General features: G+C 35.2%; 1 protein-coding gene across 1 annotated transcript; it reads right to left on the minus strand.

Moving 5' to 3' along the window:
* Positions 1–2,320: 2,320 nt before the first annotated feature.
* Positions 2,321–3,049, minus strand: LOC145288155 (uncharacterized). The gene has a single exon (XM_080136214.1). The coding sequence runs from the start codon at positions 3,047–3,049 to the stop codon at positions 2,321–2,323; it is 729 nt and encodes a 242-aa protein (XP_079992340.1).
* Between the last annotated feature and the right edge of the window lie 24,649 nt (positions 3,050–27,698).

Below are 27,698 nucleotides of genomic sequence, written 5' to 3' on the forward strand. Positions count from 1 at the left end.
TGCTCCTATGGTTTCAAATGATCTGAAATAACAGTAAGGGGAGACTTCTTGATTCCAAATATTTCTCATATGTTATATTTCCTCTCATTGGTTTTCATACATAAAGTAAATTTCACAGTATATAAAGATTATTTGATACTGGAGATATTCATAATCGTACTCTATTTCCAAAAGAGGGGAAATATAACATATGAGAAATATTTGGAATCAAGAAGTTTCCCCTTACTGTTATTTCAGATCATTTGAAACCATAGAAGCAAGGCCAGAGGTTTGGGGAAATATATATACTTTTATTGTCATCAAAAGCGGTGAAATCGACTATTAGTCAATCAAATCGAGTGATTGCCTGCTCTTGCCGAAAACTTGAATTAATGTTTAAAATGCAAAAGTCAAGTATCATGGTGCGATTGTGTTCTAAATAGAAACATTCATTTCAAACGTGCTCCTATCTTATCAAAGTATCTACTGTTGATTTTATCCACCAGACCCTTCTGCTTGTGCGGTGATAAAACTTTTCAAATGCAGTTGCGATGTCAGACTGTATGAAAAAATTACCTCTCGTCGAAATCGGATTGTTCCTTCTTTTATGGTATTTTTCGATTATCGATTTTTGATACTTATCGGAAATATTCCGATACAAAACCTATATACGAACACTCCCAAACACATAAAGTACATTTGTGTGAAATTTCATAAAAATCGGCCCAGTTGTTTTGGAGTCCATATGGAACGAAATCACACACACGCATGTGCGCACACACACTCACACACAAAAAGTGTCGTTTATATATAATTAGAGATAGAGATATATCATTTGATTCTCATATCACTTTTGGCCATGCAACGCATGTCCCTAACCTTTACAAAAAATTTAGCGATTAAAAATGGAAGAAAACTTTTCAATTATTTACGTGCATATAATGAAGCGTTACTTTCTAACTTAATTTATCAGTCAAATATTTCAATAAATGACTTTTTTTAATAAATTTTATCCAAATTGAATCTTAACGTTTTCAAGTTGAATCTCGAATGTTTTCAAGAAAAACACATGCAGACTTTATGCATCAGAGCAGACATAATAATTGTAGCCACAAAACTGGAATTTCACAACATAGTCAAAAACAATGTCATTAGAAAAGTGACAGAACCAAGAGACTAGATGTCAAGCTTAGTATACTCACATAAAAAGACGGAAATCTGGGAATCTGCCCAAACTCAAGAGACCTAAATACAGCGCTTAGAACGCCACACCATGCAACACCATAGAAGAGCTAACGCGCCATTTTGCAGGTTCAAAGCTATTTTCTAAACTTGATACCAAAATTGATTACTGGTCTATACATTTGAACAGTTAATTTCAACTACTAATAATATTCCAATCTCCTTATGATAAGTACTGTTTTCAGAGTTTATTTAACCCTACTGTTCAAACGAATTTTTGTCCAAATAAACGGTGGATTAAAAGTTAAATGCGATCCCCAACCGCGGGATCACAAATCCAACATAGTATTATCTCAGACGTCTCAAGTACGGTTATATTTTCAACGATGGTGTTGCGAGGCTATATAATGCATGTTCACGACTTAACAATAAAGAAAACCATTATACCAGTATATATATATATATATATATATATATATATATATATATATATATATATATATATATATATAAAATATATATAAAATACATTATTTATTTAGAACAAAACAAAGTAAAGTTTATACCTCTGTGTAGTAATTGGGTAGTCATGTAAGGACGTGTGTTTGTGGCTTGTACGCGTTGACCTCTGTGGAAGATGCATAAGTAGAGATTACAGTTCATATTTTACCCAGTGATATGTTGCTTAAATATGAGTCTTGAATTGTTCATATTGTGTGCTCTATGTGTATGCATCTCACAAGTAACAATATTTAAGAGGAAAATATACAAGCCTACCTCATGTTATTGCTGTCGCTCTCCGAGTGCATACTTATGAAGCGCGTGGTTTATTGTGTGCATGGCTTGGTGTCAAGCGAAAAAGAGAGAGAGAAAAAAAGGGCGTAAACGGAAGGTTATGTCAAAGGTCACCGGAAATATACGCGTGTCAAAGTTATGTGATGTTTGCGCGTGCTCTGCTCTATGCGTGTGTACTACTGCACACAGGTTGTTCTGTGTCTGTGTGTTTGATCCAGACAAAGCAAATTTGGCAGGTCTAAACGGCTCACTATAATATCCCCCCCAGATAGCTGGAAGCTAAAAGGAAACAAAAATGGAAAAGAGCATGCAGATGTATGTGGACTAGGAGTATTGGAATGAAGAGGAAAGAGAAAAATAAATTTTAAGAGGTGTCGAAGTCTGCGTATTTGCGTGGAAATACTACATGACGACCACTTCGAGTCGTGCGTGTAGCAGGTGTGGTTGCAGGTTCAGAGTCTGGGGAGTTTATGTCTGGTTCATTACGTGGTGTGGAAGCAGCAGGTGTAATGACAACATCTGAATCTGGTGTGATGATCGGGTCAGAGCTATGTATGATTATTGGTTCTGAATCTGAAAAACTGGCAGAAGGAAAATTAGAATCATACGAGCTTTCCAAGAAGGCGGGTTTTACGCGATCTATGGCGATCGTGTACCGCTTACCATTGCGGTCGATGACGAAATACTTCTCCGAACGTTCTAAAACGAGGTATGGTCCATCGTAGAGTGGCTGGAGAGGTCTTCGTATCGAGTCAATGCGGACGAAGACATACTTGCATGAATGGAGATCAGGTGGGTAGAATGGTTTGGAAGTGACAGAGCGCGGTGGTGTATACATCACTCGAGACATTGCGAGTTTCAAGCGGTCGGCATAACCAGAGGTTGTGGCGGGTATGAACCTGTTGACTGTGAAAAATTCCCCAGGAAGGCGAAGAGTGGTTCCAAACACCATCTCTGCTGGTGTAGCGTTCAAGTCTTCTTTAATAATGGACCGGAGTCCTAGTAGAATAAGCGGTAAATGTTCACTCCAGCGATGCGGTTCGGGCTGAGCAGCTAGTGCAGCTTTTAGTCGACGATGAAAGCGCTCTACCATCCCGTTAGCAGAAGGATGATAGGCGTTGGTTGCAATGTGGGAAATTCCGAAAGATTTGCAAAGTTCTCGGAAGGTGTGTGACGTAAACTGGGAACCTCTGTCGGTGGTAACAGTGTTGGGTACACCAAAGTTAAAGATCCAGTTCTCTACAAATGCACGGGCTACGACTTTTGTTGAAATATCGTGCAAAGAAATTGCTGCTGGTCAACGTGTAAAACGGTCTACCATGGTGAGAATATAGCGATCATCATGAAGGAATCAAGATTTTTTTATTCCTGTGACCCAACAGAAAATTATCTTGGGGTGTTAAACAGCAGCCTTCAAGCCATAGACGCTTTATACTAAGAGCGAATCAATGCTGATATTGTAAATATGATTAATAACTGCTCAATATTGTAACATTTTATCAAACGAAAGGGTTGCACGTAGTCATTTACGTCAACGCGTAATTTTGCGCGTGCATGCTCTCGCCAGTGAATGATCAAGAAAAAAAATCAATAGATCAGCAGTCTTTTTATGCATACGTTGAGCAGGGTGTTATGTACCGTTACACACACAGAACCCAGATCACACATCCTTCTATTTCCAAATGAATCAACAAAAATCGAAACAATTTCAATGATTATACCACCTCATTACAAAAAGGACACACTAACGGGACAACATCGCACACCATAAACTCCCAAAATAGTCAACAAGCAGTGGCTGTGAAGTACATAGGCCAAAAAATTAATAAATACATATATCAGAAGTATTTAACATGTAGACACTCAGGACCCAACACATTGTAGACTCAGTCACAAAGGAGACAAAGACAAAGAAATAGGAAATAACTTCAACTAGCTGTTTTAGAGGTTAATTTTTTATACCTTTATTCCTACTTCTCCTGCTACGCATAACTTCTCGTTCTGATTTTGAGGTCATCCATGTGTCTCTAACGTGATCGTGATCCTGATTATCGGTCTGCACATATGTTCTTTTTATAATCTTTTTCCTTTCCTTGCCCTGGCGTCACTTTGCACACGGTTCAGTCATTTGCATACAGCTGCCATACGCACGTCCACGCTCTTTTACATTTATACATGCTCGTCTTTCTTTAGTAGTCGTTTCTTTTCATTGCGCATGACTGGCCGTAGTATCGTCTACTGGTCGGCGATCTTCTGTTTAACTTAGACGAATAACTACTCATGTATTAAAACACAATAGAGACTTGCTCAGTTTTTAAAGGTTTTATTAAAAAAGAGAAATAGGGACAGATAAAGTTTACTCATTGGGGAAGAGGCCTTGTAACTAATTACTTATTTACTTAATTAATTTTCTTAACTTAGTGATAAGGATTGGAATTGAGAGACATAGACAGACAAAATCTCGATGTAAAATTCGCTCAGATTATCTCTTCATTGTCGGTCGCATCTCGTCTGTATTGCTCCCAACGAGTAAAGACTCTTTGTTTTCCCGTCTGAACATGTGACGTCATATTGATCGCCCCTGCATTTCGAGTGCGTTTTATGAAAGAAGCTAACTTTTGACCCCGCTTTAATCGCACCACCTGCAGCTGAGTATATTTCCGTTTACCGCCAGGTTACCCTGACATATACTAATGTGACCTTCGCCAAAATTCCCACTAGTTAACTTAATTGTTATTCACTGGAGTATGGTCTCAATATATACGAATATGCGAGGAAAACCTGCCAGCACGACCAAAAGAAACATTACAGTCACATGGACCATGATAATCCAGTGAAGCATTCAATTAATTTGCTACAGAGTGGCAATTCAATCACATCACATGCTTTTATTGACAAACAAATGCAAACAATCAGAAAATTAATTAAGGCAAAACAAGCAGGAGGCGGCCCTGCTGTGCTAAGGAACAGCACTAATCAACCACAAACTACAAATTGAACTTTTAAACAATCGCATTATGAGATCAAACATAACTGCAAAATTTCTTAACCTTAAGATTTTCTAACACTAACCATATGCGTGAAAAACACAGGATATGCATACAATGTGTCATGATAGAGCAACTTATGATCTAGCACCACGTGTCCCTGGACAAGATGCACGTATGTTGAATAGCAAAACAGGAATCTGTAAACCAACAACAATCATAAGTAAATGTGCTGAATCCAGACCATACATCCTTCAATTTCCAAATGAATCGACAAAAAGACGAAACAGTTTCAATGATTATACTACCTCATTACAAAAAGGACACACTAACGGGACAACATCGCACACCATAAACTCCCAAAAGAGTCAACAAGAAATGGCTGTGAAGTACATAGGCCAAAAAAGATATAAAACAAGTGATTAGTAATTACAAATATTTTTCTTTTCTGCTTGGTAGACGGCATAGTAATGTCACTACTTCCCTACTCACACACCAGACACAGCAGACATCTTCACACTAAGGCTAATAAACGTGTTTTAATATAGCCTTGTATATACATTAATAAACTTTCACAATTCCTCTGTGTAACATAGTACACTTTTTTTAACATGTCGTTACATTTTAAGAGACCCAACACGTTGTATACTACGTCACAAGGAAACAAGAGAAAGGAGAAAACTCGACTCACTTTCTTTTTTTAACAAAAGCCTTTATATCTTCCAACAACGCATGTTTCTCTAAATATTTAAATAGTTTATTTCTCCTTCTTCGACCGCGGGTAACTTGTTGTCTGTACTGTGACGTCTTCCACAGGTCTTGAACACGCGCTTCTCTCGTCACGTCTCGAACATCGCTTTTCCGAACAGAACTTTCCCGAACACTGCCCACGTGGCCTTTTGTCTCTGTTGTGACGTCACTTCCTGTAACCAGCTTGGTGATTTTCATATAGTTGCTGCTGCTAACCCAGCGTCAGCGGCTCTTACACTGTTATTATTTAACACGCATAAGCATGATATTTCAATAATCTCACTAGTTCTTGGGAATTCTACATTACTTTATCTGCACTTACCTCGAAGTCAAAGATGGAAATGTATTCTTCAACGCCGGAAGATTATATAACCTTTTATTTCATGCTTTGAAATCTCTGACCAAAAATGTCTGCAAGATATTCAGGTAGCATACGTGCGTACAATGAATGGTAAGAATCTGATGAAATTCAAAGATATTGTGAGGAAAGTCGAAGAACGGTCAATAATGCCGACCTTAAAAAGGGGGAAAAATGGCAAAAATTATGTAAATGACACATTGATGGAATGGAAGAAGAGAATTCTTTCGATTTTACCAAAAGAAATCCTGAGATTTTGTTATGTGGTTTCTTGAAGTTGTAGAAACGTGTGCGACTCTTGGTGTCGGTTTTTAAGACTAGCGCGGACATCACATGTGGACGACGACGACGACGACGACGCAGAAGAAGAAGAAGAAGAAGAAGAAGAAGAAGAAGAAGAAGAAGAAGAAGATTATCTTTTCTCGTTTTATCTTTTATTCATACTGTGATTCAGTTTCTGCCAATATTTTGCCGATGGTTGAAAGACTATTGCTTGCATCTGCCTTCATCTATTTATGTTTGGAAAGAAATGTTTTGACTTTAGCAAGATTACCTGATGATGCCCAGAATAAACTCATTTCCGTTTATATTGTGTAATTATTAGAAACAAAGGCCATTTCCACTTTTAAAGACATTCGTGTGTTTTACATTTGTTTAATATTGGTTGGTCTATAACAAACAAAATTATGAATAAATTCGAGAAATTTTTGGGATTGTTTGGTCTCCTATCCGGCTGCTGCTGTTGCTTTTCGGTGAGCGTGAAGTACATAGACCAAAAAGATATAACAGCAATTACGTAATAAATACAAATATGAGAAGGATGTTTTTGTGGGGTTGGGGTGGTAATATCACTATAACTACTTCCCTATGTATGAATCATGTGATTATTGTTTGCATTCGTGTCCCTGGTATCTCTCTAGTTAGATTTTTTCTATAAAGACATTGGGCACTTAAGGAAGAGATCACATGACGGTTGGCAATAGTCTTGAGTGAAAGTGTTTCTGTGGAACTAGCTAGATTCGAACTTGGCAGACCCAGATTGTTAGTTCATGTCGTTAACCAATTAGACATGGTAATCTCACTACTGCTGCCATTGTTGTTACTTTTGCTTTTTTGTTTGTTTATTTGATGGTCGAGTTGGACTTCTGCATACGGCTCACGAAGATCGTGCCTCAGGATTACCTGGTCTGCATAAAGTTCTCCTCAATGATCGCAGCAATTTTCTAAATTGCAGGATTGACTTCGAGAACAACGTAAAAAGTGAATTTAACTTGAAAATGTAGCACGGTTCGTAAACTGTACAGGCACTATTATTTTTACATAAACCTATTGCATTAAGGTTCTCTAAAAAAAACTTAAGAAATATTTGTGTTTTCTTTTATTGTTGCAATCAAATGGGATTATCTCTCCATTGATCCAAAGAGAACTACAAGTGAAAGAGGAAAAATACTCCAAACGGGACAAAATTCTTGTACGCATCAGAAACTACTTCCACGCAGTATTCGTATTTTTCATGCTCGACAAACTAACAATATGAAGTGTGGAACAGATCGTATAAATCGTTTCCAAAAATTAAAACAAAATGGCGTTTCCCGTTATTTTGTTTTGGAGGGATTACAAGTTCTTTAGTGTTAACTTTTTTGTAGTTTTGCCATTGAAAAGAATTTTTCCACTTGTTAAACTAACCAAATTCAGTATATATATTCATTCTAAAGCATTTTGCATGAATTATGTGTTATATAAATATATATATATATATATATATATATATATATATATATATATATATATATAACGGGGCCGATACTGCGCCAACCACACTGGGTGTCTCTAACCTTGTCGGACTGCACCCGATATGACAGGTATTCTTTCGATCGCACGTTGTCCCGTCACGTTGGCCTATTGATTGCCTTCACTCGCTGTGTTTTCATGGTGGGGCGCTTTGGCTCTCGACCGAATTGTTTCCTATCCTGTGTACTCTCCGGGTACATCAATCACTCCGCTGGTCCTTGAGGTTTGCTGCAAAATTAAGAGTCCTCACCACAAACAAACAGAACTCCAGTTTATAACAATAACAAACTATTTATTAATTTCATTACTTCATAACAGCTACTGTCTAAATTGAGATGACTGACTATTGCAGTGCACGATGTAAGACCAGACAAGTAAAGTCACAGATTTCCCATTAACACGAGCTAGTTAATATCATAACATCAGGCCCCAAGGGCCCCCCAATCGGGAGCATTTGACCAGCCCAGCCTAACTATACTCATTTTAGAATTCCTTTTTCTGAATCCAACCCTTTTTGCCCACCTCTCCTTCGGTGAGTGGTTAAAACATTCTTTCCTCTTCCTTTCCTTGTCTCGTCCACTCAACACCTCTCTATCTCCCTTTCCTGTGATTGGGGGGGGGAGGATTGTTCACACTGATATATATTGGCAGCCCCATGGATTTCTTTCGCCCAGCAGTGTATGTGGTCTTTATCATCTAATGTCACTTCTAATACAACCATCTCCTTTGACATATCGGAGATAAATCCAAATCTGTTTCCATTTTTGAGACAATATACCATCTGCTTTGCCTTTAACAGGCCCATAATGACATTGGCGGTTGGTTCTGTTTTCCTAGCTAAGGTTTTGTATTTCTCTGCACTCCTCCACCCCATCCTGTCCGGTCAAGCACCCCCTCTCATCGCAATATGCACCTCGCTGCATGCATCCATGACACCATAGTGTCATATCTATCTATCTATCTATATATATATATATATATATATATATATATAGAGAGAGAGAGAGAGAGAGAGAGAGAGAGAGAGAGAGAGAGAGACACCCCGGTTTTCGGTCTGTGTCGTTAAATCTAAATTTACAACTGAAGCATGACAGACTAATAGATCAACGTATCAATAGACAAGGCTTCTTACAGAGCCATGTGAATACATCTTATTTGAAAGTTGAATATGACTGACCAAAGGAAATGCTATTTCAAACTCGTGCCTGGCAGACCAATGAGTAGATAGACAAAGCTTCTTATAGAAGTATCTAGTCAAATCTAAAACGCTGGTTGAAACTTAAGCGTGGTTTGTAGGGTGTTCTTCAATCTCCACGGTGTGTTCTATTGGGATTTTCCTCATTATATGTAGAACCGAAAATATTGTGACGCCGGGAAGAAGAAAGGAGTACAACACAGATGAAAATATGATTTTAAAAATTTGTCTAACAAATTTCTCTAACACGTATCTCTCGTTCTATCTGCGTATTTCTCGTTCCAATATAATTTTCTACGGTGTTACGTTATCAAAATAAAAATTAAATGTAACGGCACACAAAGAGGAAAACTACTTTCCCTTCATCTCTACGTGTCATTTGCGACTTCTAACCATGAATCAACTTGTTGTAACATGTATCTCTCGTTCCAATGGAATTTTCTTTTCCGTTACGTAATTAAAAAAAAATTAAATGGGATTGCACAAAAAGGGAAAACATCCATTCCTTCATTCCTACGTGTCATTTCAGACTTTCAACCATGACTCAACTTCCTGCAACACGTTCTATTAACGCCCCTTATTATTTATTCGTGTACCTTTCGTTCTACACACGCATTTCCCGTCGTAATCGAATTTTCCATTCTGCTACTTATGTGTAAGATTTCCAACCCTACACACTTTTTTACACACTTGCATCTAAACATTATTAAAATGACGTAACAGAGAAAATTATATTTCACACTTAAGCTTCACCAACTCCTCCTCTTATAAATATTGTTAGACACATCTTAAATAAGATGTGTCCATTCAATCTGCATGTTTAAATTATGAAAATACTATTTCAAATTTGAAGCGGGATCGACCAACATATTGCCCGACATACAAAACTTCTTACTAGATGTATAAACGCATCTCCTGTTTTGTTTGTTTGTTTGTTTTGTTTTGTTTTGTTTTGTTTTTTGGACACAAAAATATAATAGGATCTCAAGAAGTAGTGAGTCACAATAAAAAAAAAACTTGTCTGACGGAAAGTTTTCCCGTGATTATTACAAAGCGACTAATTCAAGATTGGCACCATCTCAACAAGTGTGACTTCCATTGCAATTACTTCTCTTCACAGAATTCTAACAGACTATGCAAAAATAAGACAGTGGCACTGCATAGACTTGCTGTACAGGCATATTGTGCGTTCAGGTCGATACGTATCCTCGTTGTGTCTAGCTATCTTTTATGGTAAACAATTGAAGTAATGCATAGATTTGTATGTAATGAAGGAAAGGGGTGGGGACTGGTAGAGTGGGATAGAAGAAGAAGAAGGAGAAGAGGAAGAAGACGAAGAAGAAGAAGAAGAATGACAGCAGCGTATCATTCATTCGATTTGGATTAATGTAAGCAATGGAACAGCAAATGTTTACGCTGGTATCGGCCATTTTGAGAGTGGGAAATGTTTATCTGGCGGTTTGTATATAAAAGCAAATCAATTAAAGGGAAGATAAGGGTTATTTTGATAAGAGTGTGGAGTTAAAAATGTACAGGGAAATTGTCAGAGTGCGTGCGTGCGTGTGTGTGCGTGTGTGTGCGTGCGTGTGTGTGCGTGCGTGCGTGTGTGTGTGTGCACCGAAAAACTGAGTACTACATCAATCCATAGACATTTATATATGACCCAGAAATAACTCAAGTGCGTTCAAATTCAGAATGACAAAAAATAAGAAAATATTTTATGCTTAGAAATATTTTAATCTGGTTATGGTTGACGGAACGAGAACAAGCTGTTCTGAATAAAGAGTTCTGTTCAAAATTCCATACAGATTCCCGAGTTTGATAGAAAGGTTCAACCCACAAGGGAAGAAAGAGGAAATTGTGATAAGAAGTTATAAGAATTAAGCTGAGAGAAAGGGAGATGAATAAAGACTTGGCCAGAAATAGATTTATTTGGAAATTAATTTCTAAAAGTTATCTAACGCATGCCAGCACGTAAAACGAACTTTAAACCGATGATGATGACGACGACGACGACGACGACAACGACGTAAAAATGAGAACATACTTTTTTTCAATTGATTGCCAACTTACAACTTTTATAATTAAAGCTACTTGATAAAGCAATTGTCGTCTTGCCTACTCACAATCTAATACTTCAAGTTAGCTGCTGCCGGTGCGTGTTATGTCGCTTGGCAAACAGATAGCCACACATAGCAACAAATATCGAGGACATAGCTAGAAATTTACGAATAGATATTTAAACAGATAATTTACTTACACAAAAGCACTTTAAATATTAGGAAACAAAACCAATCTATACAAGGTTTCGTTCCCAACATACATACAACTTTTACTATAAAATAAACTTAAGAAAAAACACTTATAGTCTTGTGCACACAGAAAACAAATACTTCAAGTTAACTGCTGCTGATGCCTGTGATGATGTCGTTTGGCAAAGAGATCGATACACACGGTAACATATAGCAACCACAGGTTGACATTACACATTCATACACACGTATATACACATATGCATATAAACGTGTACATACGAAAACACATACATTTGTGTACATGCAAACAGATACGTATACATCCATGCGTGTATAGTATATACATGCACATGGTCACACCACACATTAATGTTTAACTATAGATAAAAGTGCACGTGTTAATATGTTTGTGTGCATGTATATGTGTGAGTAACATGTGTGTATAAGAATGTGTGTTCATGTGTGTGTCTGTGTGTGTGTGTGCAAGGATGTGTACGCATGTGTACATATAGGTTTTCATGCATGTGTAGACGTACGTGTATGTATGAATACATACATACTCACGTGTACACGTGTAACGAAGCCGGGCGACACCGGATAACCTTGCTTCCTAGGTTGAGGGTGAGTGGGATGGAGCTGGGCGAGAGGTCTCAGTCCCATCTCGTGAGAAACCAACGAATTGTTATCGGGTGACAAGTAAATTATTTGGAGTTCAAAAGGGTCAGGAAAGATAAGTCAGATGCCTGGTTAGCGAGGGAAACGCAAGGAGGTCATGGGAGGGTCGACGAGTAAGTCGACCACGAGTGTAAATGATAACATGATTCACTTAAGCCAACAAGTTGGGGGTGACGAGAGAGAACGAACAATCCCCGAAAACAATTGAATTAGTCATTCTAATTTCAAGGGGACAAATTGGTTAAATGCCTAGACAGATAACTAATTCTCGGAATTGAATCGAAAGGGGGTCGGTTGGGAAGGCAGAGAGAGAGAGAGAGAGAGAGAGAGAGAGAGCAAGAATTATGATTACCCGTCGAATAGAGAGATTGGGTCGACTACAGAAGGAAGGAGAGGATGACGTTTAATAAAACTACTGCGGAAATAGACGACAAGAGAGAATCGGACAGTCTGTCGAACAGAGAAGTTGGGAAGCCACGCGTGCCGCCAGCCTCTTCTAATTGAGACGAAGAGAACTAACAAGACCGCCACTTAGAGTTTTTGTTTAAATACACTGTGGGGGTTGCATTCCAAGCCTGACGAAAGTATAAGTGACGAGCCGAGCCTTAATGTATACCGAATCACTAAATGAACAGCCTAAAACTATCCTCATCGTTGTTGATTGTTTCCATTTTTACTTGTGAAGACCGCCCTTCGATTTCAGCATAACCAAACTTGACTTTCCAGCCGTCGCAGACAGAGAGAGACGGCCACCGACGAGAAGACGATCACGACAGAAATTACCAAGAATTCCCGATTGGGCGTTACAAAACTAGACGGCCAGATACCAACGTCCAATTCGGAGAGACTCAGTAGCAGAGGGAGAGAGACGGATGCTTGTGCGGGGTCCGAGGCTCGAAGGAGCGAAAATATAGCCAACCGTCCTTTGGGTTAGTGCGCGCCGTTTTTCACCGTGCGCGCGCGACCCCTGCGAGGGAGAAAGGGTTATACACGGATACATGTATACACACGTGCACTCGTACAAATACGCACATGTGTATACATGTGCATTAGTTGCACATGCATCGCGCACATGCACGGACATTTTAATCTGTTTTGTCCTCTCTCTCTCTCTCTCTCTCTCTCTCTCTCTCACTCTCTCTCTCTCTCTCTCTCTTTCGTTCTGTTTCACTCTCTCTTTCTCTCTCACTTTCTCTCTCTCTCTCTTTATATATATATATATATATATATATATATATATATATATATATATATATATATATATATATATATATATATATTAGTGATGGGACAGTTCCAATATTTTTCCCGATTCCGATACAATTACCGATTCCGGTTCTTTACAAAGTATTTAACTATAAAGTTGCTATTTTCTTTTTTCATAATTACCATAAAACTATGTTAATTATGCATATATTTTCTAAAACATAAAACCATTCTAGTGAGGGGGTTCTTAATTTTAGTTTTACTGGTTGTTGAAAATTAACAAAAATTTATTATTATATTATTACTACCTGCAGTGAAAGATTTTGTTTTAAATTAAATTCAAATAAAAAAAGATTTAAAGAATCGTTTTTGCATTGGGAAATAGCTACAATTTTCCCCAATTCTGATACGACAAAAAGTTCTAATTTTTCCGATTTCGATTCCGATAAATCGTCCCAACACGTCCTCAGGTGAATGATGAAAATTTATCAGCACCTCACAGCACACGACACCCACAAAACTGAATTTAGAGATATACTAATAAAAAAAACACTGCCATTTTAGCTGTCTCATACTGTGATGTACGCCTCCCGATTATTGAAGCTTGTTAATCCGTATAAAAAAAGAAAACAACCATTAACCAGGCCCAATATGAAACGGATAGTACACTTAAATGCTTTTAAGTATTTTAAGTACTGTAAACAATTTTTATCGTCTTTCCATTCAAATTAATATTTTATTTTTTATTTTTTGTCACTCCCTGAGGACGACCAATGAAGGTCAAAACGTTCGCGAATACGGCAATTTTTTTTTTTTTTTTTTTTTTTTTTTTTTTACACTCGAACAAAATGTTCGGAAACTGGTCTGTCAAAAAAAATGGATTGTAAGAGAAACAAACAAGAGTTGTCTCTGCTCTTCAATAAATCGTGCATATATATATATATATATATATATATATATATATATATATATATATATATATTTATATATATATATATATATACATATATATATATACCTGTGTATATATTCTTTATTCACTTATATATCCCTTTTTATAAATACCAATCCTTATTTAAGAAGCTCAATGTAATTACAGAACATATAATATAATGAATGAATGACAAAAGTTTATATTCCAAATTTTGTGATGCTGGCCATCTTGCAATTTATTCCTTTAATTCAGTTGATACTTACAATTTTTGACAGTATCTGGTTCGTAGCACAATATCATTCACTTAATTATTATTTCAATCAATGAATCTATTTTGCTATTAACTCATCAGAAGAAATAGCAACAATTAATCCACCAAAAGGAAATAAAATGCGTTTGTACATGTTTTAAAAAATCCGAAGATTGGAAGAGAAGCTGCAAATATCTTATAGTTTGCTTACATTACGCGATTTTGAACAAAAAACTGATTGATATAATAATTAACTGACTGATTTTGTGCTACGAACCAGATACTGTCAAGAATTTCATGATGCTGACCATCTTACAATTTATTCCTATAATTCAGTTGACACTTGTGACAACTGAATTAAAGGAATAAAGTAGAAGATGGTCAGCATCATGAAATTTGTAATATAGATTTTTGCCATTTATTCATTGTGTGTGTGTGCGTGTGTGTGTGTGTGTGTGTGTGTGTGTGTGTGTGTGTGTGTGTGTGTGTGTGTGTGTGTGTGTGTGTGTGTGTGCTGATGTTGAACACTATATGATTAAACTTACTGTATATGTTCTGCTGATTCGGCATTATATAGAGTTTAAATTCTCTTTTCACCATGTTATTTTATGTTTGCCTAGAGGTTGAATATCAGGCTGCAAAATAAGAGGTGATTTTGCGACTGGATTCGAATCGTTCGACTAGCAATAATTATTATTAACTACCATGAAGATTGCGAAAGCTCTAAACACTGGTGTATGTAGTTGATGGCAAATATTCATATGAAAATATGATGTATATATACTAGCTGCGCCTGTTCTATTAATAACGAAGTAAAAATAAAACTTATTTTAAAAGTCAAAGTGTTTTTTTTTTCGCAGCAATAAAATATGAAATGTATAAGATGTGATGTTTACCATTATAATGTTTTTATCAATAATTGTTTGGATTAAATCAAATACTTTTTCTATTTAAATTGTCATCGATAGTTAGTAAGTATGGGAATGATTAAAAAAATTCAATTTTACGAAAAAAAAATATGATCCGTTCTGTGTCACTCACTGAAATTGGGTTAAATTTGTTTGCATAAAGAAAAAGTGAGTTTGCAAAGCCAGTTTAATTTTTGAAATTGGTCGCTTTCTGTCCATTCTCTCTCTCTCTTTCTTTCTTTCTTTCTTTCTTTCTCTCTCTCTCCTTTTATTTCTCTCTCTCTCTCTCTCTGTCACTTTTTCTTTCTCTCTCTCTTTCTTTCTTTATCTCTCTCTTTCTCTCTATCTCTTTCTTTATCTCACTCTTTTTTCTCTCTCTCTCTTTCTCTCTTTATCTCTATCTGTCTTCCTGTCTGTCGCTCTCTCTCTATTCGTTACCGACTATAGGTTAATTAGTATTACTGTCTGCGATGATGTCCTCCTTTGTTTATAATCGATTATTATTCGTTTCATTGTTTTGCGTTCTTTGCTTTCGATGGTTAATAACCAGAAAGAAGAATGGAAAAGTGTCGAAAGTGAAAGTTATAGACAACGGGGGTGAAACGAAATACTCTGATAAAGGGTGGAAGCGATAGAAAGTGATGGTTCCTTGGGTGAGTTATTATATCATTAACATCTTTGTCGCCACACTGAACTCGACGAACCCGTCTCCTAATTGTGCTGACATAAAATGTATCGCCTTCGTAAACGTTCAACATGCGTCGGTGAATGTTGATCGGTGCAAATTTTTTCTGCATGGAAGATTCTGGCGCACATCTATAACAGGTTTGTTTTTTAAAGTCCCACACCGTCAATATCTACAAGAGAGAGATAAAACTTTCAGGCCGCAAACGCATGTTCACAGAAATTTAATTTGAAATCTTTTCTGATCTATTCTGGCGGAATAAAAAAGAAGGCATATATAAGTGAAAGTGTCTGTCTGTGTTCTGTGTGTGCGCATTTCCCTACCAAACTACTCTGTCAATTTTTAGTCTACAGACTCGAGATTTGACATAAATTCTATTAAAATTTGAGAAAATCTTTTTGATTGGTTTTTGGCCAGAAATTTGGCTGTCAAGTGTTAAAGTCCAATGATTTGACCGCTGAAAATTCTATTCAACTCCCCGGCCAATTTTGGGTCTAAACACTTGAAATTAAAGATGTAGGTTGCTTGGACATGGGTAAAACTGTTTAATTTGATTTGAACAAAAAAGAATAAAGTTTAAGGGGTCAAAATTTAGAGAAATTTGACCTCTGTGGTCTCTACCAAATTACTTATCCAATTTTTGGTCTGATCATTTGAAATTTTACATAAAGTGTATTCAGATATAGGGCAAGCTTTTCAATCGTTTTTTTCGGCGAAAATTTGCCTGTCAAGGGGTCAAAGTTCAAAAGATTTTACATTTGCGGCCTATGGCAAAATATTCAGCTAATTTTGAGTCTAAAGATTTAAAATTTTACATAAAGGGTATTCAGACATGCAGCAAGCTTTTTAATATACATATGCACATAACGTTATGAAAAGTACATAGTGACCGAGCAAAGCCGAGCTGAACTGCAAGTGTATATATATCTATATATATCTATGAAAGTTAAACGCGTCTGTGTGTGTATGTGATTCTGTGTAAATTTCCCTACGCAATAACTCTGTCAATTTTTAGTCTACAGACTCGAAATTTGATATACAGAGTACTGAGATTGGGGAAAATCGATGTGATCGGTTTTGGGCCAGAAATTTGGCGATTAAGGGGTCAAAGTTCCACGATTTGTCTTTTGAGAACTCTACCAAACTCCTCCGACAATTTTGGGTCTACGCACTTGAAATTGCCCTTTATGTAAAATTTCAAAAGACCAGAAATTGTCTGAGTAATTTGGAAGAGACCGCAGAGGTCAATTTTTTTTTTTTTACTTTGACCCCTATTATGACCCCTTTAATTTTATTGTTTTGGGCGCAAATCAAGTTATTAAGTTAGATCCATGTCCAAGAAACCTATATCTAAAATTTCAAGTGCGTAGACCTAAAATTGTCGGAGGAGTTTGGTAGAGTTCTCAAAGGTCAAATTGTTTAACTTTGACCTCTTAACAGCGAAATTTCTGACCAAAAATGGATCAAAAAGATTTTCCCAAACCTCAGTACCCTGTATATCAAATTTTGAGTCTGTAGACTTAAAATTGACAAAGTTATTGCGTAGGGAAATGTACATACACAACAGACAAACAGACGCACATATACACAGACACGTTCACATTTATAGATATATAGATATACTAGCATGGGAGCCCGGCGTTGCCCGGCGTTGCCCGGGTGTTTGGAGGTGCATTTTGAGCAAAAAAAAACGGTAATTTTTTTTTAAATTTGACCCCTATTATGACCCTTAACATTTATTGTTTTAGGCTGACATCGAGTTATTAAGTTAGATCTATGTCTGAGGAACCTATATCTAAAATTTCAAGTGTTTAGACCCAAAATTCGAGGAGTTTGGTAGAGTTCTCAAAGGTCAAATCGTTGAACTTTGACCTCTTAACAGCCAAAACCTTGACCTCTTAACAGCCAAATTTCTGGCCCAAAATGGATCAAAAAGATTTTCCCAAATCTCAGTACTCTCTGTATCAAATTTCGAGTCTGTAGACTAAAAATTGACAAAGTTATTGCGTAGGGAAATGTACACAGACACACAGAAGGACAGGCAGACACACAGACACGTTCACTTTTATAGATATACCAGCATTTAAGCCCGGCGTTGCCCGGGTGTTTGGAGGTGTATGTTGAAAAAAAAAACTTAAATTTTATTGTTTTGGGGCTCAAATCAAGTTATTAAGTTTGATCCATGTCCAAGCCACTTATATCTGAAGTTTCAAGTGTTTAGACCTAAAATTGGCGGAGGAGTTTGGTTGAGTTCTCTAAGGTCAAATCGCTGAACTTTGACCCCTTAACACCCAAATTTCTGGCCGAAAACGGATTACAAAGATTTTCCCAAATCACAGTACCCTGTATATCAAATTTCGAGTCTGTAGACTTAAAATTGACAGAGTTATTGCGTAGGGAAATATACACAGACACACAGACACACAGACAGACGCACAGACATACAGACATGTTCACTTTGATAGATATATAGATAGATATATATAAATATACATATATGAAGATTAAAACATTTTTACTTTCATTTTAACCGGATTTTCTCTTTTTTTTATGTATATATATTTTTATCTTGAAGTAGGGTGATAAGAGTGTGGGTAGCAGGTCATGAATTAACAAGAGGAGACAGAATTTAGTTCTTTAAAGACAGAGAAGCACTTTAAGTTCAGAAGAGAGGAAAACAAAAACAGTATACTTTTTCAAGGTGAACAAATGCAGTTTTATTATTATTATTATTATTATTATTATTATTATTATTATTATTATTATTATTATTATTATTATTATTATTATTAAACAAAATATAGAGAAACAGGAAAGAGCTTTTTGGATTTGTAGGCGTCGTATCGGATTATCTATATCCGTATGAACTTTAATACACATACGCACATGCGTGTACACACACACACACACACACACACACACACACATATATATATATATATATATATATATATATATATATATATATATATATCTTTGATTTTATGAATAAACGCAATCCGTGCATATACATGCGCGTGTGTCTAATGGTGTCCATATATTAATACGATAGCATGTGGATTAACATTTACGAAGCGTAATATGGAAATTTTCGAGACAAGGCATGAAGCCACTTTATGTAAGGAGCTAACAAGAATTAAAACTGATTATCATAAAGACAGGAAATATTGACCTTAGTCTTTAAAAGATCAAGTCTGTTGGTAGATTTCTTGACGGATTTTGGTCGTACCAGATTCCAGAACAAGCCACCTGCTTTCCTTTCCGAGTGACTGTTGTTTGATTGTTATGATCTTCTATTACTTGTAATAAGTAATTTTAATAAGAATTCTTCATAAGTTTTGGTTTCAGTTTCGATTGTAGCTAATAACTGAATTAATCTATTTTTTATATATATATATATGAATAATTTTACCAAGAATTCTTCATAAGTTTTAGTTTCGGCTTCGAATATCTATATATATAAATTAATGTTGAACTATTGATATACAGCTTCCTCATCTTTATATATTCATACAATTATATGTCTACGTCTTATATATATATATATATATATATATATATATATATATATATATACTAGACTACCCGTGACATGTTGAGTCAGTATGTTATATTAGCTATGGAATTAATGTATGAGCATGACACTTGTGACGTAAGAAAATAGTTTTTTGTGACATAACAGAAACATTTCTTTGAAAGTATATTAAAATGAAAAAAAGAATATAGATAGATTTCTATGAGTCGTTCTGTTTATAATTGTTTATTTTGGAAAAAAAACTTATACAATTATAAGCGGTTTCCCATACTTATAGGTAAATGTGCACTGAACAGATGCCATAATACTTAAAGTTAAATTCAAATTTTGATATATCTTTTTTAAATGAAATTATTTGAAAGTACAGAATAGTTAAAAACACTCTCCCCATGTTAAGAATGGCTTTTTAAATAGAAAATGAAAACAAAATATAACTTTTTTCATTTATTTTAAACATCATTCATGACCCATTGGGTCAATATTTATTTATATTTTTATTTATATGTTAATAATAAGGGCAATAAAACTTATTAAGACAATGCGGAAGTGACGATGTAAAAAACAGTAGAAAGTATTAACAATTGTTTATTTGGTAATTTAAACGCGAAAAAAAACAATTGGGACGCTGAAAACGTACACAGTAAAACAATACGTTTTATTATCGCGTTGATTATTTGTTTATGTACACATGCGCAACCGGAAGTCGTAAACCGGCTGTTGGGTTACAACACCCGTTACAAGGTCATTTGAGTTTTATATATATATATATATATATATATATATATATATATATATATATATATATAAGAAGGTACACGCAAATCCCCCTTTACCGGAATAGCTTTAATAGCAAAAGGTAGAAAATCTGTTTTGTCTATGATTCAGGTCAATATTTTGAATAACCAAAATTTCAATTTCCTTCTAACTAACTGGATTTTATATTTAATCCGATCAACAGTTTGTGTTTTGATTACTAGTGTCGTATAGGGAGTCGGAAAAGATAAGTTTTTCTCCGTTCCAATACTCTTCCTGCAACATATGATACCAGCTAACAATCTGGAAGAAATATAATCATAATAAAATCTCCGCATAGTGGTACAAAATTTTATTAGAGTTTTAAAAAAGATAAGTGGAGTCATTAAAATTTTGGGGAAGATCGATGCAGTGAGAAAAAAATACTAAAAATAGTCAAAAGACTATTCGACTAAAATAAAAAAAAAATAAAAAAAGAACCTCGAGGTACCTTTCGTCCGACCCTTCTCAAGAGATTATGTCGGCAGCGATTAAAATAAAACAATTTACACAATTGAAAAATGAAGGCGAAGGAAGGGGTAAAACTAATATATATATATATATATATATATATATATATATATATATATATATAGCTACACGGGGAGAATTAAATGAATGAATAACCCGTGATATATCGTCCATATTTCAGAACCTAGGAGAAAATTTTTAAAATAAACGTTAACTTGCCTGCACATAAGTGCAGAAACAAGAATCAATAATGCAATGCAGGCATTTTTTCCTCATATTAAATCAGAGTTCTTTAAACAGGTCTAATTTATGCGACAGCTCCTTTTGCCTACAGAGCGATCGCTTGCGCATTAGTACAGTTACGGCCTCCAAAATATTGAGATGTTGTTTGGAACGGGCCTTGTTTACAATACGAAAACAGCCATCCAAATACGCTTCACCACATGTTTATTGTCATGCAAGTGCGCACCAATTGATGACTCATGAATAGGTGAGCGCCCGAATGTGCTCCGTAAATGCCCGGAAGTGTTCTGTGAACGTCCGGATGTGTTCAACAATGTGTTTATTCTAGACCCACTGGACTTTCGAAAACACGCAGGGACATGCTGTGCCAATCTGTATGGATCTTCCCCAAAATTCTAATGGCCCCACTTATCCTTTTTAAAACTCTTATATATATATATATATATATATATATATATATATATATATATATATATATATATATATATATATATATATATATATGGTGCACTTTTCGGTATATTAACTTTTTTTATAGACAATCAATCATGGGAGATAATAAACCAACACAGGAAATGAAAAGACATGTTGTAATAGTTGCAATAGTGGCAGAATACATCGATTTGGAAATTGCACAACTTATTAAATTTACCTGATCCTTTGTTTTTATTCGAAAAGAGTTGGAAAATAATGATGACCAAATTCCTCCTGTTGCTAAACGTAAGAAAGTACCAGCGACGCTCTGACAGCATTAGAACACACAAGTTTATTCAACCAGTGAAGAAGAAGAAGAAGAAGAAGAAGAAGAAGAAGAAGTAGTAGTAGTAGTAGTAGTAGTAGTAGTAGTAGTAGTATTGACGACGACGACGACGACGACGAGAGCTTCCAGAATCAATGAGGTCAATTACAAAAGACCTCGGTCTCTTCGGAGCTATAATTCGAAGGACTGTCCGTTAGAACTTTCGATACAAGTCCTATCTGATAAAGGGAGGTCGTTTATGTCCGAGACGACCAAAGAAAATCGTTTAATGAGATCCAAGAGACTTTTAAACAAACTGAAACATTCTGCTTAACAAGACATGTTTTGTTTCTTTTTTTAGACGGAAGAACTTTTACCAAGCTCTTAATCCCTTGGATTATTACGTGTGAGGTGTTGTTGAAAGAGATGTTAATAGACATATTCACAACACAAAAGAGTTTCTGAACGCACCTATAGTTAGAGTAATGAACAACATCGAGGATGACCTTTTGATACACGTCTTCCAAAAGTTTAGGTATCGAATAGAAGCTGCCATTAAAGCAGGGGTAGATTTCATCGAATGAAATTATTAAATAAGTGTGTCACTTATGTAGCAATGCCGTTTTATTCAATTACATATGTGTTCTTGTTGTTGGTATTTTTGTTATCCTTAAAATGAAATAAATGTTCTCAAACATATGTGTATAATATTTTAGGTATCTACACAAAATATTATATCGAGATATATTTTATGCATCGATTGTCAGCATTTACTTCAATATTGCTCAATACCTGAGTAGAGCTAGGTAGCAAAGTATGTTGTGTAAATATAACGTGTATATATAAAAACACTAGGTGGCACGAATTCTGTGCCTTTTAACCTGGCGATTCTCCACAGAGATTAAACGGGGAAGATTCTGTGTAGCTAAATTTTTACATAACTTAACTATATATAATAGAGAGAGGAGAAGAGTTCTAATATATTATTTATAAATGATTGTCTCCATGGATTAAATAAAGGCATCCGTTCGGATCTCCATACAGATTCCCGAGTTCGACAGAGATTCTCAATTCCGACAAGATACATTAGAAGAAAATCGGGTGCTACATTGATCCAAACGTTGTCAGATGAGAACAGTAGTCTGAATAATCCAAATAATATGAATTATCAATCCTCATCTAAAACATTCCCAAACATAACGGTTTTGTTTTATCTAATTTATAAAACTCAATATGTCTGTCTGTCTGTCTCCATATTTTCAAACTCTATCTCTCCCGAAACTAAAAGTCGCAGTGTGGCGCTAGGGGTCTCAAATGATTGGATTTTTTATGGACCTGTGTTTTTTTTTTTGGGGGGGGTAGTGGGTTAAAATCGTTTTTAAGGAGTCAAAAAGAGGTCTAAATTGAAAAAAAAAATGTTATGCATTTTGTACATTCATGTTAGTTTATTTTTAATCGGTTCATATGCGTGACACATTGGTACAGTGGTAACGTCACCATCTTGCAACGCTACTGTTTTGCTTTAGGTTTCGATTTTAGCTGATGGCACCTAAATACTTTGTATTTTACTTTTGAAATCACGACTCTATAATAATATATACGAAATCTGGACAAATTAAAATATCATATTTAAGCGTAATTTACAACTGGGCAACGCCGGGTGCCCCTCTCCCTCCGCTAGTTTTTATAATACAAACTCTGACATTTTTTATTAATTTTCACTGCTATATGTTTTCATATATTTATTGGTTTTTATGAGTTTTCCCCCGTAGATGAGATTTGATCGTTTTATTTTCTTAATACGATATATTGTTTATTTTCTTTTTTAGGGGGATATTTTTTTCAAAATAAGTTTGGTTTCGTTTTGCTTGGGGGGGGGCGTTTGAAGACGCTATTTTAAAAAAGAACAACATTTAGCTAAAAGTTTTTTTGTTACTCTTTGTTACAGTTACATCGTACGTTTCTTTATTTTTATTTTATTTCTAATACCATTCTTATGTGTATTATCTTATGCTAAATATGGTTGCTTTTTCTTTTTTGTTACTAAACTGCACGTTTGAGGACTACACGCGTGTTACAAATCGTTTTACTTTTTCTATAAAAACACATATTTTCAGTTTAAAATAAAATACAAATCCTGCATTTCTTTTTTTTCGTCTTTTTATATACGATATTTTTCTTTTGTTTTGATTTTCTTAATAGAAAATACGATATTTTAATAAATATATTGTGTTATTTTTTTGTATTATTTTTAAACGATTAAATCTGTTTTTCAGTCGCGTTATTATTTTAAACTGTTTATCATTCGAGCAGAGCAACGACGGTTAATCTGATTTTGCAATAATATATATATATATATATATATATATATATATATATATATATATATATATATATAGAGAGAGAGAGAGAGAGAGAGAGAGAGAGAGAGAGAGAGATGGAGGGGTATAAGAATACTATCTATAGCAATGCAGGGAACCGGCTGTTATATTAGCGTGATGTATGAACAAAAATGAACAAACGAAAGAAATCTTATTTGTTTTGTTATTTTATTTAACTTTGCATATCCATTTATTTTTCAAGATAATCACAATACAAATTAGTAAGTATGAACTTACTGTTAGATATAAGCGGGATGGTGGATGGCCTTAATATTTCGAGAAAGCATCTTTTTTTTTCAAAAGAAAAACAACCAAAGACTGTCCTTAAACAGCACATTGAAATATTGTAAAGCGGAAATGGATGTTGGCACGGAAGAGCTGTAAAGCAGAAAATGGTTTATGCATAGGTTTCTTCATTTATTATCATCTCTATTACTGCAGACATTTTCATTTTTTTTTTATTTATTTATGTATTTCATTTAATCATTTTATATAGATTACCTTTTTTAATTATTTTTTAATTTTTTTTTTTAATTTTTTTTTTTTTAATTTTAGCAAATGAGATATCAGTTATTATTTAAAATCTTACCGGACGTAATGGTACTGTTAAGTCCGTAATAGAGACAACCTTTTATGTTAAACCTATTAAGTTTGTATATTAGGCTGTGTGCGTCGATAAAATATGCTGATTTTATTTTTTATATATTTTTTATATATACACACAGACACAGACACAGACACACACACACATATGAGCCGTTCCATATAAGTTATCAAATTTACCAAATTTTCATTACTAATTATTACTATATTGTCCAATTTCTACTGTACACTCTTTAACCCTTATCCTTGAGTGGCCACTTGGCCTTGATAATGTGGTGGTGCCTATGTAAAAATATATATATTAATATATATTTATATATATATGTATATATATTTATATATATATTAATATATATTGAATCAGTTAAAATCTTCTATATGCTTTATTTGTTTATTTTATTTTGTTTATTGATATCCTATATATTTTTTTTAATTTTTTATATAATTGTAATATTTCATTCAATGTTTATAGCACGAGCGTTGTCATGGAAACGCGTTATGAAATTAATTTAATCTAATAAATTGTAAAGTATGTGCGCATTTGGCAACGTGACATTGTGTATGTGTGTTGTTTACCTTGTTCTGTCAGTGCGTGTGTAGCTATGAGTAGCTACTCATTTCACTTCTCCTAACTCTCATTAGAGTGTAAGAATTATATGTGTGTGTGTGTGTGTGTGTGTGTGTGTGTGTGTGTGTGTGTGTGTGTGTGTGTGTGTGTGTGTGTGTGTGTTGAATAATGGGTAGCCCGGGTAACGGCGGGTTACTAAAGAATTGAAGCGGAAGACAACACTGCGATTGGCAATTGTTACTGAAAATGAAACATTCAATAGAGAAAAATATTATTGGAATGAAATATTTATTAGCAAAAATTTATAAGACGCATAAAATTATTACCGGGTCAAATGTTTAAGCAAGATAAATAACTTCACAAAAATAAGCATATTTACTATTAGAATTTTATAATAAGATTTTAGAATTCTATTTTACATAAAGTGAAAGAGTGTATGCGTCCTTTTGTGTGGTGCTCCACAAAAAATGTTATTCTTCCTGAACTGCTCAGCCTATGTAATTTTCCCGTAGTAAATGAACTGTATTGAATGTATATACATCAGCACACACTAAATAACCGCTGTTCTATTATATATATTTACATAAGCAAAAGATGACCTGACTAGTGACGTCAGAGAATACAAATAAAGAAAGAGTTTAATTAATACACGTAGTCAGAAAGACTCAGTTAGAGAGGCTTGAAGTTAAATAGCGGACGGGGGTTTTGCTTCCAGTTATGATTTGGTCATTTGACACCTGTGGAAGCTAACAAGCGCAATATAGAAAGATGTAACAGGACTGTATGTCGATGACTAAAATATATTTTATATATAAACTTTGTGACTAGACGTTACTGTAATATTGTTTACTAGCGTCGGACTTACCCAGTCATAAAATACACTTCGATATATTTTAATTCATGCAGATTTCATATTATTTGTTACAGAGACAATTATCTATTGAATATTATATTTTACCTAATAAATAGTATTGATTTCAAAAGATTTTTTTAAATGACTTGGGTGCCATTATCTAGCATCGAAACCAAAACATTTTAGTGCTGCATCTGCGTTCCCTACTATTTGAGCTATCAACAGATAGATAAGAAAGATTTAAAATCAAACCACTTCAAGCTATGAATGGATTTGTGCATGAGCAAAAGTAATAGAAATATGTCGGCTATTTTAAATGAACATTTCGCATTTCAATTTGCCGACATATTTCTGTGCGCGTTATTCGTCCACCCAAACAAGGATTTAACTCGTTATCATCTATTCTTGGTGCATGATTATTATTCCTGTTAATTTTAGTGTTGTGTGGCTAGTATTTCACACAGACACACACGCATACATACACTTACTATTTTATATATAGATTTATATATGCTTTATTAAATGTAAACACTTATTGAGCTTTTACCTTGAATAGTTTGAAGTATCCTCGATTCAAAAAAGCATTTTTTTTAGTGCATGGTGGAACGATAAAAGTGTCGCCCTAAAGAAAACAACACGACAGCTTTATTTTAAAACTTTTATTGAAAAAATCAATTCAAATAACTTCATTGTGTAGTAGAGCTGACATCAATTCAATGTAGCCACCTTCAGCCTCAATCACCGCTTCGATACGGGCTCGGAACTGGGAGCATGCCTTTTCTACAAGCGCCGGCGGGAGCTCGGCGAATACACGTCGGATAGCGGCGATCAGGCTGGCTTTAGTGTTGTGGGAGGTCATGTTGGTGATGTTCTCGACGTATAACCAAACGAAGTAGTCCAGCGGATTCAAGTCGGAAGAGGAGGGGCGGCGAAAGAAGGGTACAAAGTCGTAGCATTGATTCTGAAGCCAAGCCTGGATATCTTTGGACTTTTGAGCTGGTGGCGATTCCTGCTGCCACACCCAGGATCTGCCAGCAGTGCTCCAGGGGATTACCACACTTTTCAGCACATTCAGGTACACTTTGGTGTTTATTTTCAAGCCGATTTCGAAAATATGAGGACGGAAAATGTGGCGCTTACTTGAAACTACACCAAAGACCATAACCGTGGCCGTAAACTTAGTTTTCATTACCCTGGGCACGTCTCTGTTATTCCTGGCAATCCAGCGATGCATTCTGAGGGTCCTGGCAATGGTCCTGTTGTCACACCTTGGATCGGTAGGGAGCATGAGTTGTACAGCGGCGCATCTCCAATCTCACTTTTTGAACATTGATAGAAGATTCCTATCGCTCTTGGGATTTGTACACAACTGCCCAACTAGTAGATGGTCTGCAACAAAAAAAAAAGGAAAACCGATTTTCATCAAACCGATATGGAATCATGTCGTCTTGTCTAGGGCGACAATTTTACTGTTCCACCTTGTATATTGATACCTAACACTTGATAAGAATTATTCAATACCGTTCTGTCGACAATTTTTTAGAGAGCGAATCGTGAATAAAA

The sequence above is a fragment of the Euprymna scolopes genome, chromosome 11 (genome assembly GCF_053919585.1).
Source record: "Euprymna scolopes isolate OS-2025 chromosome 11, ASM5391958v1, whole genome shotgun sequence".
NCBI lineage: Eukaryota > Metazoa > Mollusca > Cephalopoda > Sepiida > Sepiolidae > Euprymna > Euprymna scolopes.

Coding starts and splice junctions, on each gene's coding strand:
- LOC145288155 (XM_080136214.1), bottom strand. CDS start 3,049: ATGGTAGAGCGCTTTCATCGTCGACTAAAAGCTGCACTAGCTGCTCAG.